General features: G+C 37.7%; 1 protein-coding gene and 1 long non-coding RNA gene across 2 annotated transcripts; both read right to left on the bottom strand.

Moving 5' to 3' along the window:
* Positions 1-3,767: 3,767 nt before the first annotated feature.
* LOC124341818 lies at positions 3,768-4,144 on the bottom strand. Its single transcript, XR_006918619.1, has 2 exons — positions 4,067-4,144; positions 3,768-3,997 (listed from the first exon to the last, which is right to left on the bottom strand). It is a non-coding gene; the product is annotated as an uncharacterized LOC124341818 (long non-coding RNA).
* Positions 4,145-4,598: 454 nt separating this feature from the next.
* On the bottom strand, positions 4,599-5,661 carry LOC124341817. The gene is made up of 2 exons (XM_046794764.1): positions 5,620-5,661; positions 4,599-5,517 (listed from the first exon to the last, which is right to left on the bottom strand). The coding sequence occupies exons 1-2, from the start codon at positions 5,641-5,643 to the stop codon at positions 4,825-4,827; spliced, it is 717 nt and encodes a 238-aa protein (XP_046650720.1). The 5' UTR covers positions 5,644-5,661; the 3' UTR covers positions 4,599-4,824.
* Positions 5,662-17,788: the final 12,127 nt, after the last annotated feature.

Here is a 17,788-nt window from a genome sequence, read left to right as displayed (position 1 = left end):
GAGACTTGAAACTTCAGTGTTTATTTTACTTGAATCTGTTTGAGGGTTCATCAAGTTCAATTAAGTAGCTTTGTTTCCTTGTTATTGTTTGCTTGAAACAACCTTCACGTTTCATATCGTGTTTGTGTGTTTGTGATTTACAAAGCAATTTCTTTGTCAGGATCCTTCAAAAAATTTAACCCTTCTCTTTTGTCTTTTTCCTTACACTTTCCCCTAAGATTTAAAAATCTGTCAGTGGAATGATTTTGAACGATTTTGAATCGAATTTCAATTCTGTTCACTGAAATGGAGTATGATGTCAGACGTATTTCTTCTACACGGGTAAAAGCTGTTGATTGCCATCCAAGAGAGCCCAGGCTGTCACTTGTTTACTTTGAAAGCTGTTTTCCATGAAGGCATTGCACGAGAGAGTGGCTGATCGATTCAGTCAACCTGCTGTTAGTCCCTGCTGTTCGGATCTGATCCTGTGGCCAGTTTTCGCGTGCCACTGCACACACTGCACACACATGATGCTTTCAAGGCTTCTCACAAGATTGATGACGATATTATTGGGTGAAAAAGGTGCTCAAACTTTTGTGGGGAGTTATGTAATTACAGTGATCTATCAGACTGCTTCCATAACGCTGGAAAGAACGCAATGTAAAGGCATGTGTTCATAATGTAGAAGAGTGCAGCTTATTTATGGGAAAGCAAGCTTTGATGAGCTTTGACAAGAGACCATCACAATGGGGTCGACTCCGCATTCAGAGAGTCTACAGCGGCCATGAGTTCCCATTCCGTCTAATGAGGTTGATAAGAAAGATCTGTCTCAGAGCTAAACCTATTTACTTTGTCTGCAATAATCTTGTAGAGTGAGCGAGTGTGGCTCCACCAGAAAAATGCTCAACACAGCTGTTTAGTATGTACAATTCAAAAAATAGACCTCAGACCTCAGCTCCGTCCACCGATAGGAAGAGAAACCTCGGCTGATTTCCCAGATAATCCTTAAGTCATTAATAAGTCCCACCGACTTTGAGCTGCGGAGATAATTCCATGTTTACCTTTTCGCCCTGCGTAGCTCCAACTGCCAAGTCACTTAGAATTCGAAGTAGGAAAGTCTACCGGTGACGGTCTTCTGTAGGGTCTACAGCTTGGAGACCTGTTTTGCTTTATGACGTAGAGAGTAGAGCCTCTTAGACCACCAGTCATCTTTCGGGCCGATGACTAAGACAAATCTGGCCTAGGTAATTTTTAATTTCGATTGAAGGCTGATCCAAGGCAAGAAAAGATATGCGAAACAGTAAAATCTAGTTGGGTTGATTTTAGGAAAAATAAACTGGAACGTTTTCAGGTTTTCCACTATTTCCTGTTTACAAAGAGAGATATTTAGTCGTGAGATGTTGGGGCATTAGGAGTGGAAGCAGATTTTATGACCGGCTGAGACTTGGCGGACAGCAGAAGGCCTCACAAATATGGATAGTTGGAGAAAGAATTGATGTGGTCCGGCTAAAACGATTTCGCTACCGAAATCTTATCTCCCGTCAATGTAATGTGTAGAAAAGATTTTTGCGAAAAAGTGTAAGTCTTAAAAATTTAACGTGGTGTCAATACATGCCATTTGATTGCTCACGACATGAGCTGTTGTATGCATGGATGATGTCAGGGTTAGCTTTCTAAAAATTGCTGTCCCGTATGGGCGCGAATCATTTAAAGTGTGGAAGGATATGTAGTCAGAAGGGATATCAGAAACAACTGCACTTTTAGAGGTCAGGGCATACAGTTCTTGAAGATTTTTTTTTAAACTGTATCTTTTGGCAGATAACCAATGTAAGAACTTGAAAAAGCACGTTTCTTTTCTGCCTGGCTCCTATCAGTTTTCCATAAATAACAAAAAATATAGTAGCTTCGAAATAGAAAATTATGCCATTCAATTTACAGAGAAACTTGAAGCTTTCCGAAACTTGGAATAAAATGATCGACTTTTCTGACGAGATATACAAAAAAGAAAACCCCTAAATCTTGTCTGATTAAGTCGTGGACTCGTTGACGCACATTCAAAAAATTGCCACATCCCAAAAATTACCTTACCCCCAAAATTGCCACATCCCAAAAATACTGTATACTGCGTACGAACTCTGCGAGCAGTTTATCTTCCTCTCCGATGTGTTTATTCTTAATAATTAAATTAACAGGAGTCTTTCGTTTCATCACTGATCATTTTCAGGACGAAACGTAAGACGTTTCCAAAACAGACCCAGGATCAGTTCTACTGCGCGAAGCAACAACAATCGATTGGAAACCTGACAATTCGGTTTCAGTTACATCTCCAGGCGTAACATTCTCATTGAAAACCACCAATTAGTAAAACGATGATGAAAGAAGATAAACACACCTGACATTCAATCTTCTCCCTTTTTTATCTGATTGTTTATCGACGAGTTGCGTACGTTCAATTGTACCCTGAACGTATTGTTGACCAAACATTTTTCTGAGGAACTACAACTGTCTCGTTTAACTTTACTATTATCACAAAACCACTTTGAAGAAGTCAAACAACAGACCTAACATTATGATCCAAATTTCAAAAAAAAAATGTCAATTCCAACAGTAAGCTATCGATTATTCCGTTTCCATATGGAAACATTGAGGAAAGTACTCGAAATCACAATGAATGATTTTCCCCAGAATTCAACCTCGAAAGAACCAATCTTACCATCACTAAGGTACATCCTCTCTTAAGTGTCTTTATTTTCCAGCTAAATGCATCGCAACCAAACACTAACCAAACAAAATTCCTCTCATAAAACCTTTCAACATTTACGAATAAATAAGACATATTTCACTCTCTAAGAAAAAAACAACGCTATTCTTGAGTAAAATGGCGATTTCGGCGTGGGAAGTGACATTTCTTTAAAATTGGGGGAGATCGTTGATCGCTATAATGTAATTTGATTTCCCTTTTGGATGATTGTCATTATTCAGTTTTGTTTCAGTTCCTTAGATCTCTAGGACCGAAGTTTTTCAGTTATTTCCCCAAAAGCGACTTCAACCCCTGAAGAATTAAACTTTTTGTTACCACCCCAACTTTCATTCAATATTGTTGGCGATAGGGGACTTTATCGCACACCACAGCCTTTGGGTGGTGTGCATATAATTCCCTATATGCCGTGATAACAGACCACCTAGATGCCATTACCCTCATCCTAAAAGACTTAAGCATACGAATTAATCCATTACCCGGAAAGTCATCGATAAACGTGTTGGGTTAAATTAACAAATACAAACTGCTGTTTTTTCTCAATAACTTTTATTCTTGATTATTATCACTCTACGACATTAAACAGCGCGGTGAATAAATTGCACACCCACACGTATAAGTAAAAGTTTATCTGGTTCTACACTCTCCTTTAGGAAGTAGTCGAGGGTAGTTAATTTTTAACCTCGAACAAAATGCATCCAGAAATTTTTTAAACGAACTTTGTTATTGTAGTGTTCAAGTTGTTAAATCCAAAACCCTTCTTGAAAATATTAAAAATTTCTGTAAAAAAAAACAATTTTAAATTAATTTTTTTTTTTATTTTTAAAAAAATATGGTACTTTCAATTATAAATAAATTATTTGAAAAATTCCCTCGTGTTCTACCCGAGGAGAATTTTCACGCAACGATTTTGTGGTTTTGTAGTTCTGTGCAGTTTTCAGATTGCATTTGACGTGAATACAAGTGATTTTAATGGAATTAACACTTAAGCTAACTGAAAGCGGAAGTATAAGCGGATGCGCGGTTGGACTTAGCGTTCAGTTCCTTTCATTTTGTTTTATATTTCGGAAATTAATATGCAAACAGCACATTGATGACAATAAATTATAATCAAGGTAATTTAATATCTTTTAATTTTTCATGTTTTTACTTGACTTGAGTAATTGTTACTTCTGAAGCAGTTAGTGATAGTGAGTGTTAAACAGCCGAAAATTTCCGTAAGCAAACAGAGGTAAAACTTGCTGCTTTATTTGTTCTTACCTAAATGTGTAAATGAAAACAGTTAAATTCCCACCTTTTTTTTATCTAGTTCAATCCAAAGGAAATGACTTCTTGTGAAACCACATGTCCACACTACACTTTTGATTTCACGAAAACGGACGGGTGGAATGTGGAATTCGAATGTGGAACGGATGGAAATATTTAATCTTTTCTCAATCCATGGTGCACTTTACACCAGTAACAGGTAGACTATAAAGATGAGCCGTTTATTGATTTGATGAGAGAGAACATCGAAAACTGTAAGGACATTATTAAAAAAATCATTTTCCGGTGATCGTTATATCTACGTGTCAGTGATAGTTTGTATTAATCGTGCTAGCGTACAAACCGACTTACCCGTTTAAACTTAAATTTTATTTCATTCGAGTGACGCTCTTTTTTTTTCTTTACAATAATTGTGAAGATGTTCCGGTACCAAACAAATTTGATTCTCTCATTTTTCTTAGGTTGCTGACCTATGCGTTTAATACCATCCCCATGCGCTATTCAGCAATGCACCACTGATCATGTATAAAAGGTGAGAAGAAAAGTTATTTGGAAACGAAACATTAAGAAACAAAGAATTATTATGAAACTGGGATATGTGTGATACCTATTTTAAAAAATGAAACATAAAAAAAATGTAATTGAATGTAAGTATAGAAATTAAACATATAAAGTTAATTTTGATTCTTCCCAATGATACGATTTTGCGTGTCCAACCGTCAACAAGATATCTTGTAAAATAATTTCATTTGGTCCTATACTTGGTGTTCAGCATTCGTCTCCAGATGACACTGATTATCCGGCAAGCAAAAAAATAACATTCACTTCTTCCACAGGCATATTCTACTGTTGCAGCCGAAATTTTCGGAAACTTGTTCGCCTGGCGTCAGAATAACATCTTGGTGGGCAGATGCGGACCCTTGCCTCGGGTCCTCCATGACGGCGGGCGGGTATTGAGGATAGCCGTCGTAAATGTTTGGATTCGATCGAGGAGACAATCGAGTGTTAACTAATTGCTTCACTCGCGCCAGCCGAACAGCGATCGGAACATCAGTGACGGGAGCCATCACTCTGTCATCGTAAAAGTCTTCATCCGTAATGTCCTCTTCCGAATGCTGGTAATAATATCCGCTGCCGATGGGCGTTGGCGTTTCGGGTGTGCTTGCTCGTCCAACTAATCCAGTAAATATATTTGCCAGAGATCTTATCACATCGAAGAAGCCTACCTGTTGATGGCTAGGATTCCCTGTAGCCTGATTGGTCGTCTTCCACTGATTGGCTCCTTCTCCTGGCCAAACTGCTGACGTCGTCCCCATGTCGGCGCTGGCAGATTCGCTCACAATTTGATCACCGGTCGTCTGCGGGTAATAGACATTTTCCACTCCGGCTCCAGCGTAGGCGAAGTTATAATCTCCGGTCATCAGCGGTTGCGAATCTTCTCCGGCCGAATTGGCGTTGGTGACGAACGAATCAGCCGCATCCAAAATGGTCACAATCACCAATGCTACAAGGAGCTGCAAGAGTCAAACGAGAAAACACAAAGGTAACTTAGAGAAAAGCTTTTAAAAAGCAAACGCGTATTTCCAAATAAAGGCTATAGCTATATAGCTGATTACCATAAAGTCAAGCTGGAGGCGCATGATGGAACGAACTAGCTTCTGGTGAAGTAACACGGATAAAATAAGATCCTTGGGTTGCTGGCGAACGGACTTATAGTAGTAGTACACGTATATAATGTTGATGCGCCAATTTAGCTGCAAAGAAAACAGGAAAACCTTCGCTGGCTATATTAAAACACAGAGTGGGGGGGGGGGTCCACGGATATATTTTCTGCAATGTCATTATTTTCTGCTCTTGCCCGACTTTTGAATCAAATTCAACAATTTTTTTTCGAAAAAAAAAAATTCCTTCTTGAGATTCATCATAACCTTGCTATGGAAAATCAAGAGAGACAACCAGGTTTGTGCAACCAAATTCTATCCCGGCGCTCCTACGGACAGGTATTTGAATTGCGCCAGTGCAAACGAAAAATGTTAGCTCGGTGAACGGACTGAACCATATCGTTGCATTACCCCTTTCTAGATGAGAATAGAATTTTCAGAATTCGATGAATTCTATCTATCAATTATCAATCAATAATTATCTATAGCTCTGCTCATCAAGACGCCTTGATGAAATAATCTCAATATTAATGTTATTTAACAGGAAATCTTATAGCGTCTGACAATAGCGCTTCTTTTCCTCATTACTCACCCCTTCGTTTTAGTATTTCCCCCCCAATTTTTATTGTTTTGAGAGTGAGCGTGAGGCGTCGTTCAAAATACAATTATCGGATTAGTGTTATGAATATCTTAAACTCAGGTAAATTCGTAAGAGTACCATGCATACCATGTTGAATTGCCCAAGTACGAACACGAAGAGTTACAGTCAATTTTTCTGATCCATATTAAATGTTTCAACATCTTAATTTAATAGGGATGTCTTTCCTGACGAGTTTGGTCCAAACTTCTGAATTTTTTTTGCTGAAGCCACATCATCTTACTTTACAAAGTCTACGTATAAAGTGATAAAACCGTTCCTCTGGTAAGCACATCTCATTTTATTACAGAAAAGCTTTAGTTTATCACACTAACAATTCATCAAACAGAAAGAACTGATGTATTTTGTGAGTTACAACTCGATAACAAAAAATTAAAATCCAGATGAAAATAATAGGTAAAACTGGGTTAGTTGCTGGCAAACAAAAACTGTACGACAGCTTTGCATTGGTTAGTCACACTTGCTTTTCCAATTTTCATATTTTGACCATGACAAATTTATGATGGTTTTTCAAGAACGTAACAATTCGTCCGCTATCCTGTTTGTCATTGGTGATTTCCTTGACAGTCTTTTCCAAATCGTCCGTGTCCATTTTTTCGTTCACTCGGGCACCTGAGATTATGTGTACCCTCATTAAATCCGCCAACAGGTCTTGGTAAGGTTTTAGTGACAAATCAGCTATCGCTTTAAACTGGTCGGGATCTTTTTCGTTAAGCCATTGGCGCCTAACCATTTCGGCTAAAAATGTTCTTTCTACTAATCTCCTGACAGGATTTTCGTAAAGAGGACATTCAGGATAACAAAACTGTTTATGCTTTTGAGCAAGATTCCCTTGGTGATCTATTATTCCTTACACTATTAGAGCATTCCAAATTCGTTGGCAGTCTTCCGGATGGATTTTTGTGCTGTAATTCAATGCTTCCATACTAAGCTGACCGAGGACTCTCAAATCGACCGTTTTTAGTTTCTTGAAATCGACCCGGGCAATTTTATAAGATTCGAAGCTTTTCTTCCTGCGGCGATATTCCTTAATAGAGAAAATAGATTTCAGATAATCTTTGCGAAATAAAACTTTATTTTTTACGAGCAACTCCTTCTGACTAGAATATGTCGGATTGTAAAGAACGTAACTGGCTATTCCAATTTCATCGTTAATCTTTTGACTTTGATCGAACCCAGGAATGCCATCGCGATCGGTATATTAAGTTATAAATGAATTTTAAGGTTTTTGTTAATTTTTATAAAGTTATAAATTTATTATTAGAACAATTTTGTAATATTTAATAGTAAGAAATGCTCACCATATCGTATTTAAAAAATAGCTTCATAAATGTACTTTATATATGATAGATATATAGGCTAATAATATACTGTTATTACCAGTGCTTCCCGGTCACGTACGCTCTGATGACAGGAAAGGTGACCGCACTTAATGAGCTTGTCATCGTCCGGATCAAAGCTGTTGCTGCCCAAGTTAATGGAATGCCAATTGAGCCCGAGCTGATGATATCAGACTATGAAATCGCGATTCTTACAGCCGTAGCGGCCAAGTTTCCAAATGGCAGAGCGCGCGGATGTTATTTCCATCAAAGCCAAGTACAGATAAATTAAAATTTTAGGATATACATATAATATATATTTAAATGTAAGTAGACATAACCTACTTAGATGTCAAGAATTGTAACTGAATATTAAAATTTATTCCCCCGCTAGGCCATGTACCGCCATGCAGTAAAACTTGGATTACAAACCAAGTACAATGAGGAGAACGGGATAATAAAAAAAAAATTGTGCGAATAATGTTGGGGCTCGGATTACTGCATCCGCTACCAGCGAAACAAGGTTTTATGGTAATTATGAAAAAAATTAATATTGTAAATTAAATCAATAACAAATTGATTTTTTGAATCAAGGCCGTTAAACGGCTAGGGAGATTGGAAATTGAACTGCACGGATTTGATGTCGCCACCGTGGAGGCTGTTGAAGTATTTTTCAACTATATGCAGCGTTTCTGGTTTGATCGGATAGCACCTGTTAGATTCTGCGTGCAAAATGATCCGAGAAGAACCAATAATCACCTTAAATCGTTCTACTGCAAATTAAATCAAAAAATGCATGGCCGTCGGCTTAATTTTTGGGTTTTCATCAGTAAATAAAAAATTCCAATGATTTACCTCTAACCCTGTTGTCTTGAAAAATCAATTTTATCTTTATTTGTTTAGAATTTTCATTTAATTTTAATAATTTGTGAAAGGAATTCTTCAAAAAGTTGATGCAGCTGAAACAGTGGACTTCAACAATGCGAGAAACGGGGAAGTGATACGCCGTTCTAGAGGAGATAAAGATAGACGTCACCAATCCCGCATCCTTCAGGCGACGGCCAAACTCAACCGAATGGAATACACTATTTCTGAATTTCTAGAAATAGTGTCCAAGGAATTTGATCCTATACAAATTCTCAATGAACAATAACTGATCGAGGTGAATATCAAACAACCCAAAATCTAAAATAAATAATTACATTATTTAAAATATATATATGAAAACTATTATAAATATTAACCTTTGATGAAGTACAGTTTCATTTTCGCATCACGTAAATTATTCATTTTCTTTTATATAGCGCTAGATTTACAGCTGGACGATGTCTTCATAAGGGCCCTAAATCCCGAGCCAAATGTAGCACCTTTGCCAGTGGTGGAACCTCCTGCCTATATTCACCCTCCACCGACTCAACGAGGTCGTAGACGAGTCAGAGGTATGGCGCAAAATCACAACAATGAGCGTATCCGAGCGCATCATTGAAGAAAACATGCCATCCCGGAAGAGCTGAGAGACATCGTCGGCGCCAACAACTGATTGATATCAATCGCCACAATAATGGAGTTTTGCCCATGGAAAACGTCCAACAAGAAGCTCTGCCTCACCAAGACAATCTGGATGTTTTACCGGAAGGACATGGAATTAGTCCGGAAGCTCCAGCCGCAAGAAACGTTCATTTATGTGTGGTTTGCAACACAAATGAGATTGACTGCTTTTTACAGTGCGGCCATCCATTTTGCACCCACTGTATAGCAGCAACATTTATGCTCCTGGGCCGTCGTTATGTCCAAGGTGCAGAGCACCATTCGAAGAAGCAATGCGTATTTTTTCATAATTTTTTTTCATATGACTAATGACGGAATCATAGCATTTCAATTTTTTGAAATAAACCTCTTCTTTTCTTATGTATTTCATTATTTTCAACTAGCCGACTTTCGATCTGCCCTGAAGGTAACTTTTTTTTTCGTTTTCTGTGTTTCTTTTTTATTTGATTTTCGAGTACTTTTCTTTTGCCACCCATATCTTAAAAAAAATAAAACATTTTTGGGATAATCAGCTTTTTTAATTCAAGCTTCGCATTTTTTTACATCTAAATAAGAAGTCGATTTATAAGATGCATTGGCGATATATCAATTTATAAATTTATCGCCTAATACAACGTACCCTATGTGTACTTCAAACCCGTACAACATAAGTTCCAAATCTTTTTAGTTCAAAGTCCGCGCTTATATTTCAGTGATTCTTTTACAAAAGGACTTTCGGACAGTTTTACTTTTTACAAAGGAGACCTTTATGAAAACTCCCTACGTGCATTTGAGCTTTTGGAAGGTCAACGACGTACGGACCGTTATATAGGTTAATCTACTTACAACTGCTGCCCAGCCAAAACTGGTCATCGAATATTTCCAAAAATATTCGCCATTCCATGGAGACGATCAAGTACTACGATGCATATCGGAGTTTCTGCCGGAAAAAAATCAATGCTCACCTCGCGAAATCAGTTTGCGACCACATTGTGGAAAAAATGAACGGGAAAACGGTGTCGGAATTCATTCCACGGAAAGCCGATCAAGTTGTTTTGATGTCGTCAAATTCTTCTGGCAAGGAAGACAAAAACAGATTAGTAGACCGTGCGCTAATGTTCAAGAGGCTCGTAAGTGTCGCCAAAAGATCTGAAAAAGAAGAGTCGTTCTACTTTAAGTATGAATTGTGCTCGTAAACAACATCCTTGTTTGATGGCAATGGCCTTTTAAGAAACGCGGATAAGGCTGAATTAGCGAAGGCGATTGCAACGATGACTACTGATGACCCAATTAACAGTATAACCACTAATGCAAGGATAAACCACTCTTTTGTCTTGGACAGATTAGCAATTATTAATCGTATTCCATGGTCGAAGAATGAGACATATTCCTCAATTTTTGCTACCATTTGGAAGTAAAAAAAAACTAAATACGGACATAAACCAACCATAGTCTTTGACGGCTATGGTCAGCCTTTGACAAAGGACATTGCTCATTTGAAGAGGACAAGGTCAGTTGGCAAGGAAGTTGATTTTACTCCAGAGATGAAATGCACAACGACAAAAGAAGACTTCTTATCGTCATGTAAAAAGAAAACACGATTCATCGAACAATTTGGGAAATATCTCAGTGAACAAGCCTGAGAAGTTATTTACGCGGATGGTGACGCCGATGTCCTTATCGTCCAACAAGCAGTTTAATCTGCAATGAAACATAGGACAATTCTCATCGGCGATGACACCGACCTACTGATTCTACTGTTACATCATTCTACTGCAGTAACGTTTCCAATTTACATGGTCTCTGAACCAAAAAATAGTAAAAAAACGGGAAAACTTGGGACATATCGAAAATTTCGGAATTGTTGGGGTCTAACATTTTCCAGCTTTTGCTATTTGCTCATGCTATCGTAGGATGTGACACCACCTCAAAACCGTATGGGCTGGGAAAAGGCTTGGCGTTGAAGCTATTGAAAAGTAACGAGGAATTCAGAAATTATGCAAAAGTTTTTTACAAAAGTAATGCAACAAAAGAAGAAGTAGATACCGCTGGAGCAAAAACAATGACCCTAATCTATGGAGGTAACCACCATGAAGATATTGACCCTCTAAGATACAAAATCTTCACTCATTAAATTAGTGCTGCAACTAGTTTTGTCAAGCCACATGATATTCCACCAACATCAGCTGAATTGGTACACCACAGTAGAAGAGTATATCTACTACAGGTAACCAAAATAATAGAAATTCATAATAACAAATTTTATGTGTGTTTTCTACATTATTTGACAATTCAAAAGGTTCAAGTTTGGATTTGCAACAATATTCTTGAACCACTCCATTGGGGGTGGAAGTTAAGTGATGATTTACTTCTTCCGATAACAACAGAACTACCACCAGTTCCCGCAGAACTACTGAAGGTTATCAAATGCAGCTGCGCAGGATCGTGCGAAGCAAACAGATGTACATGCAGGAAAAATCAAATGCCATGTTCTATTGCTTGTAAAAATTGTAAGGTTTTAAATTGGGAAAACTCACCAGAAATCGAAAACATTGAAGATGATATGGTGAAATACAAATGTTGATTTAAAATTTGTTTTATTTGTTTATTAATTGCACTAACTTCAAATTTATTTTGGTTATGAGACACTATAACTTGACACAAAACAAACGAAGTACAGACGAACTTTCGTAACTAAGACAACTCACGCCTCGTCATTGCGGCGTTGAGTTCTTGTACTAATTCTAGATTTGGGCAAAAAAGGATTTTGTTTGCCAATCAATAGTTATAAAGCTATAAATCGCTTTTTATTGGCCATTTTACAATTAATAGGGCATTATCTTGTTAATTTTTTGGTGAAAGCCTCTAATTTTTAAGTATTATAGTTAATGGGAAAACTTAATTTCGTCAAGGCCACTTGGCCATAAGGCGCCATGTAAACTGCGGCGGCCGCGTGGCTGAAAATAAATTGACCGTCTTCCACTTTTAATTTCATAAATAAGCTATTTTACACGTGATTCTTATGGAAATTTGATAACTTATAAAATAAAAGAAGTACCCGAGGAGAATTTTTCCGTCTTTTTTTGCGTTGCGTTAAATAGGATGGTTAAACAACGCATTTTTTGGGCATTTTGGGGTTAGAATCTCAATTTTTTAAAGAGGAAAGGTAAGAAAAAGGGAAAAGCCAGCCCAACCCCATTGGTCACCACCGATCGATGGCCAGCCGATTTAACAAAATTTATAAATTTGGGTACTGATGTATCGTAATCCGGGGTATATTAAGCATTAAAAAATGTAATTTAAATGCAAAGAAAATACATTTTCATGCCTATAAGCCAACAAGTAGTAAAAAAACCTCAAACAATTAATTTTTAAAAGATCTTCTGGAATATCACAAATCTCTCATTGGAGATTTCAACATCGACTCTTTTTAAATTTCCAATAGTTTCGGGGTAGTAACGGACAAGCTATGGAGTCGAACCACCCGCCTTTCTGTCATAGAGCGAGTACGCTTACCACTGTAATATCATCATAGAATATTTTAAAATGGGACGAGGAAGCAGATTCCTTGTGCTGGCTGACCCAGGCATAACAAGGGGGAAACAAAACAAATTGTAACCTTAATTAAGTGAATAAAAATGCACAATATTTATTTCATGTTTATGCATGTATATATTTAGTTACACACATTGCATGAAACTAGCTAATATCGCAACATTGTCGTACCCCATCGTGATTGAATGATTGATTTTTCCTTTATTTTACTGGTTTCAAGTTATGTTTGCGCACCAAAGAGCTTAACTATTTTTTATACGCTTCCCCAGATATAATGCGGTATCGGTCATCGGTTATTGGTGGAAACATGCATATTTAAATAAGCTCTGTACTATTTAAATGCTGACGCTAACAGCACCGAATGAGATTACAATTAAGGAATTTAGAAGTATATAAACGAAGATCACAATAATTTGTTTTGGTATGACAGGCTGGCGGCCGCTGGCATTCAGGCATATGTGGATATCTTAAGCGAAATTTGTCACTGATTGGTGGGCGTAGTTTGACACTTTCGCTCTCCTGAATTTGAGACAGTTTAAGTCTGTTCTTATTTTTTTTTTGTTTGCATCGAATAACTTTTTATTGAGGTAAGACATTGGTAATCTTCTTTACACTATGCATCAAATACTGATAGATTATTTTCTTTTATTTAGGAATGTTATGCCAAGCCTATAGATATACAATTTTACTTCATCAGTGTCTAATGGCAAGTCAATGGAAAACCCTTTAGTAGACTAAATTATCAGTGTAGCTACTATAACTTGACGTTAAATATCTTTTGTAATGAGTAGCATATAACTTTTAACCCAAGTTATGCATTTACTTGACATGAATAATGGTTTGTCTCCACTCTTCAACAGATTCTTGAAAGTTGAAACATAATGTGTTTGTTATTTCAATGTGGCTGAATTCTAACGAGAAAGCCCCTTATCTGCTTTAGATTAAGGTTTAGTTAGTCAAAAATATTGCATTCCAGCTAATAAAATCAGTGCCATTGCAACTTGGCCGATTCCAGCAGTCAACAGCAGTCTCGCTCCTTCAATGAAAGGATAATTTGGTTCACTGAATTTATATGTTACTCAAATGAGGCCTTTTCAATATTCAGTTATTTGTTGCAATTCACTGAGTCTGTATTGGTAATTCTGGATAAGAAGATGATATCCATAATAAATATCTTGATCTGAGATTGTCTCATATGGTAACATCAGTGATTGCTGAAACAGTTCTTTTTACTTTTAACGATATTGGGTTTTTTTAAGATCGAGGATATACGTTCTCTCAAGTTTTACAGGACTGTAGTGCTTCTCGTGAATGAGAACCCATCTTTATTATTCAAGCATCATTCAACATTTGAGATTCGACATCGATTTGCCGAAGCCTGACATAGGCCTAATTACACTGTTCCTTAATTTAAACAACTATTCATTTGATTTTCCTTGTAAATTGACATATAATAATACATTGCTGTAATATTTTGTCACTTCACTTCATGTCTCCGTAAAAATTATTTTGAAAATAAGTTTGCTAAGAATTGAAAGACAATTGTAGATGAGTAAAAAATGTTGACAGAAGATGTTGAAAGAAATTTTATGTATGACAGCATTCAATTTTAGTGCATTTAAAATGAAAAATAAATACATAAAAAACGCATTTTGAAACGAATTCTAGTTGCATTTCCAGAAACGCATACAGGGATGAAGAAAAAAACGGAAACGAGGCGTTCTAGAATGCAATTATAATGCATTCCATAGTAAGCGTTTCAACCAAGCGATTCTATTTAAAGCGTATTTCCACCGAGTTTCGCTGCGGGAAAATTCTCCTCGGGTAGAACACAAGGGTAGTCCCAATAGCTTTGCAAAATGGGACAAAGATGATTTAATTTCAAAATTTCCTAGTATGGCAAAACTTAACGCCGATTTCGCATTTTCAGCCGTGACCACAACTCTAAAGACACTTGAAAGTATTTTACCCCGAGAGAATCGTGATTACGGGAAAGATATAACACCTGTATCATTTTTCAAATACGCTAATTTCTATTGTGAACCCTTTTTCATCGAGGGCACACCCAACAATGGTGGTGCTATAACAGTTTCGTTTGTAGAAACCGCTTATTATCGTCACTCTTTGGTCTTGTGCAAAGGTTTGTAAATGGGTATACTACTCGTATTTTTAGTATTTTTATACTTCTACTCTAATTTGGTTTGTATGATAATTCAGGTGCAAGGGGTAAAGCCGGCCAAAACGGAGGCAAAGGTGGACAAGGAGGCAAAGGTGGACAAGGCGGATACGGAGGCTCCATCACGATTAAAAACGTCTTCGAAGAACCACTTAGTGGTCCTATTTGCGTAAGAACTAGAGGAACTTTTGGTCGCGACGGCAAAGATGGAAAAGGCAAGCATGGCAAGCACGGCAAATCAGCTGGTGACGTGGGCTACATCGACAAAGTGGCTGCATTTTGGGACTAGATATACGAAACAAGATTCTTCGGTTTCGACAATGATGTCGCGCTGTATATTGATTATTCGTCAACAGAACCAAATAGCGAACCTTACGCTCGATGCTATCCACAAGGTCGAGAATTAAGCTATGCCACAATCAAATACAGCAGTCACCCGAACACTGATGTTGGGACCCAAGAGGAGAAAACAACAAAAGGACGTCTTAATCGGACGGAAAGAGAAACAGAAGCCATTAAGAAGAAAGCTATAACTCGCCAGAGTCTGGGACAGCAAGCTACTCAAGTACTTGAACGGAAGCAGATGAGCCGAAGTCTTCATGTAAACATGGTCTCTATGATGGAATCGAGTCATAACACAGAGGTCGATCTGAATGAACGAGCTGCTGTTCAAGAGGAGAACGAAATCGAATGCGAGATCAAGTCGGCATTCGTCAGGAGAAGCCAACGATTGGAAGTCTCTTCTCGTTTTTCATATAGTAAAACCAAAGGTAGTTGTATAGCTGAAAACATTTACGACCCATTTTACTCTGAAAACGGAGTACAGGCAAGCACATTTTGCTTCCTATGTCTCAGCCATGAACCTCTGACCAAATTAAAAGAAGCCAAAGACCAGCCGATTAAAAACGGCGCTGTCAGGCTGAGTCCCAAAGCTCTGGTTCACTGCCTTGAACGATTGTCGACAACGGACGGAGTCGACAACATCCTGCACTGCATTTTTGGCCAAAAAGAATCGTTCGGCTCTTATTCGTGCCAAAAAACGGAGCCATACCAGAAGCAAATCTCCAACTACATTCAAGCTAATGGCACAACAAATTATCACACTTTCTCCTCCCTTGTTAAGCGATTTGTGTTCGAAGTGAAAGAAGACGACAAAGACTTCCCCGTTGCTAACGCCAAAAGAGAAGAATACTTCAAGTTCAAAGATGATCATCAACTGTGGAAGATTATGGAGCATGTTCAAAGTGAGCTGAAGAAAGAAATCGTCAAGTCTGAGACTAAGAAGTTGATGAAATTGTTGGAAAAGTATGAAAAAACGCCAGAGGACAAGGTGAATTATGTCATAAACCGTTTCTTGTCGGATGAAGGCAATCGACAGGACGCCGAAGCTTTGGAGGAAGCTTGGCCTTCGAGTGGTCAAAATTTCAAACAAATTGTCAAGAGCCTGAAAGAAAACTTCAATTGGAAAGAAGTTGCCAAGTCTAAGGCGTTGATGGAAGAGTATGCGAAATATGTTCAATTACCGCTGACTACTCTAGGCCGGTCGGAGCTGGAATTGATCGCTCTAATTTACTATAAGAATATTCACGTTTACGTTATAGATTACCAAAACAAACAAAACAACAACGAAGACAATTCACCGCCATTCAAGTTCAACAAGACAATAAACTACGATGGAAACGAGGAGCATTTTATCATTTACGAAAAAGATGCATGGCAATTGCTGGAAGTGAATCCTAAGCTGCGACAATTTTTTGAGCAACGAGCTCGTCAAGCTGCAAAATTGCGTCAACAGACTGAAATCGAACCAGTAAATGCTGTTAAAATGAATACAGTATCCACCGATTCCAACAGTCAATCAACACAAGAAGAAAAAACCAACACAGCAGAGTTCAAAAAATTATCGTCATGGTTTGAAAAGAATTACACTAAAAATCGACAAGTCATCACTTCCATCCTTATGATCTTGGGTTTTGATTTAATAACTTCAACAACCTTCGCATCAATGGGAACTAAAATAACAGCTACGTCCGATTCAATGAACGCCATAAAAATGCAGAAATAACGATTGGTCACCATCATTTGGTGTTGTACCTGGAAATAATAAGGGTGTTTTTTTTCAATTGACAATGCGCTTGTTTCATTGTCATGCATTAAGAAGAAATCATTGTTTTTTAGCAACGTCAATCAAAGATGATTCGTCCTTATGCTTCCACGAACATTTAACCTCGACAACGCCATTCCAATGACAGTCACAGTGAAATAAACCGTCTGGTGTGGCCCCCGTTCCAACACGTCGTTGAAAGTATTAGACCGCATTTAACAATTGTGAACCCGACATGCACTTTGTTTTTCTGTAGGAAATCACAACCTTTTTTGATGCACCTCGACTCATTTTCTATACCATAGCTAAAAGAGATAACATATTATTGATGGATGAGCTATGAATGAAATGTTTCAATGAAATATACCGCGTAGCTTCTGTGGAGAAATGGTGTTTAGCTGGATAGCAAATTTTCTTCAACAGCGACTGAGGGAATCTCTAAGTTGGTATGGCAAATTGCATACGAATTTGAGGCCGTGCTTAGCCCGGCACGATAACGGTTCCACAGTGGTGTCTTATGCTGTCTGATGGTGATCTTGCGACATCATCTGATTGAATTTGAGAGACAAAAAATGATTCAATTTTAACAAGTCTCTCGCATTCTTGTATAACATCAGTGTATGGTTTTTGGTAGAATGCAGCGTTGAATATTTCTGACAATGCCAACGGGAGTGTCGGTGGTTTGAAGTTATCGGCATAACTATCGAGAACTAACAATTGGTGGTCATTTCTGGAACGTTGTTGCTGTTAACAATCTTTCTTTGCTGAATTAATGTCTTTTCAGT

Source organism: Daphnia pulicaria, chromosome 6, assembly GCF_021234035.1.
Source record: "Daphnia pulicaria isolate SC F1-1A chromosome 6, SC_F0-13Bv2, whole genome shotgun sequence".
Classification (NCBI taxonomy): domain Eukaryota; kingdom Metazoa; phylum Arthropoda; class Branchiopoda; order Diplostraca; family Daphniidae; genus Daphnia; species Daphnia pulicaria.
The sequence above is the reverse complement of the archived record's forward strand: the minus strand, read 5'-3'. Positions and strand labels throughout refer to the sequence as shown.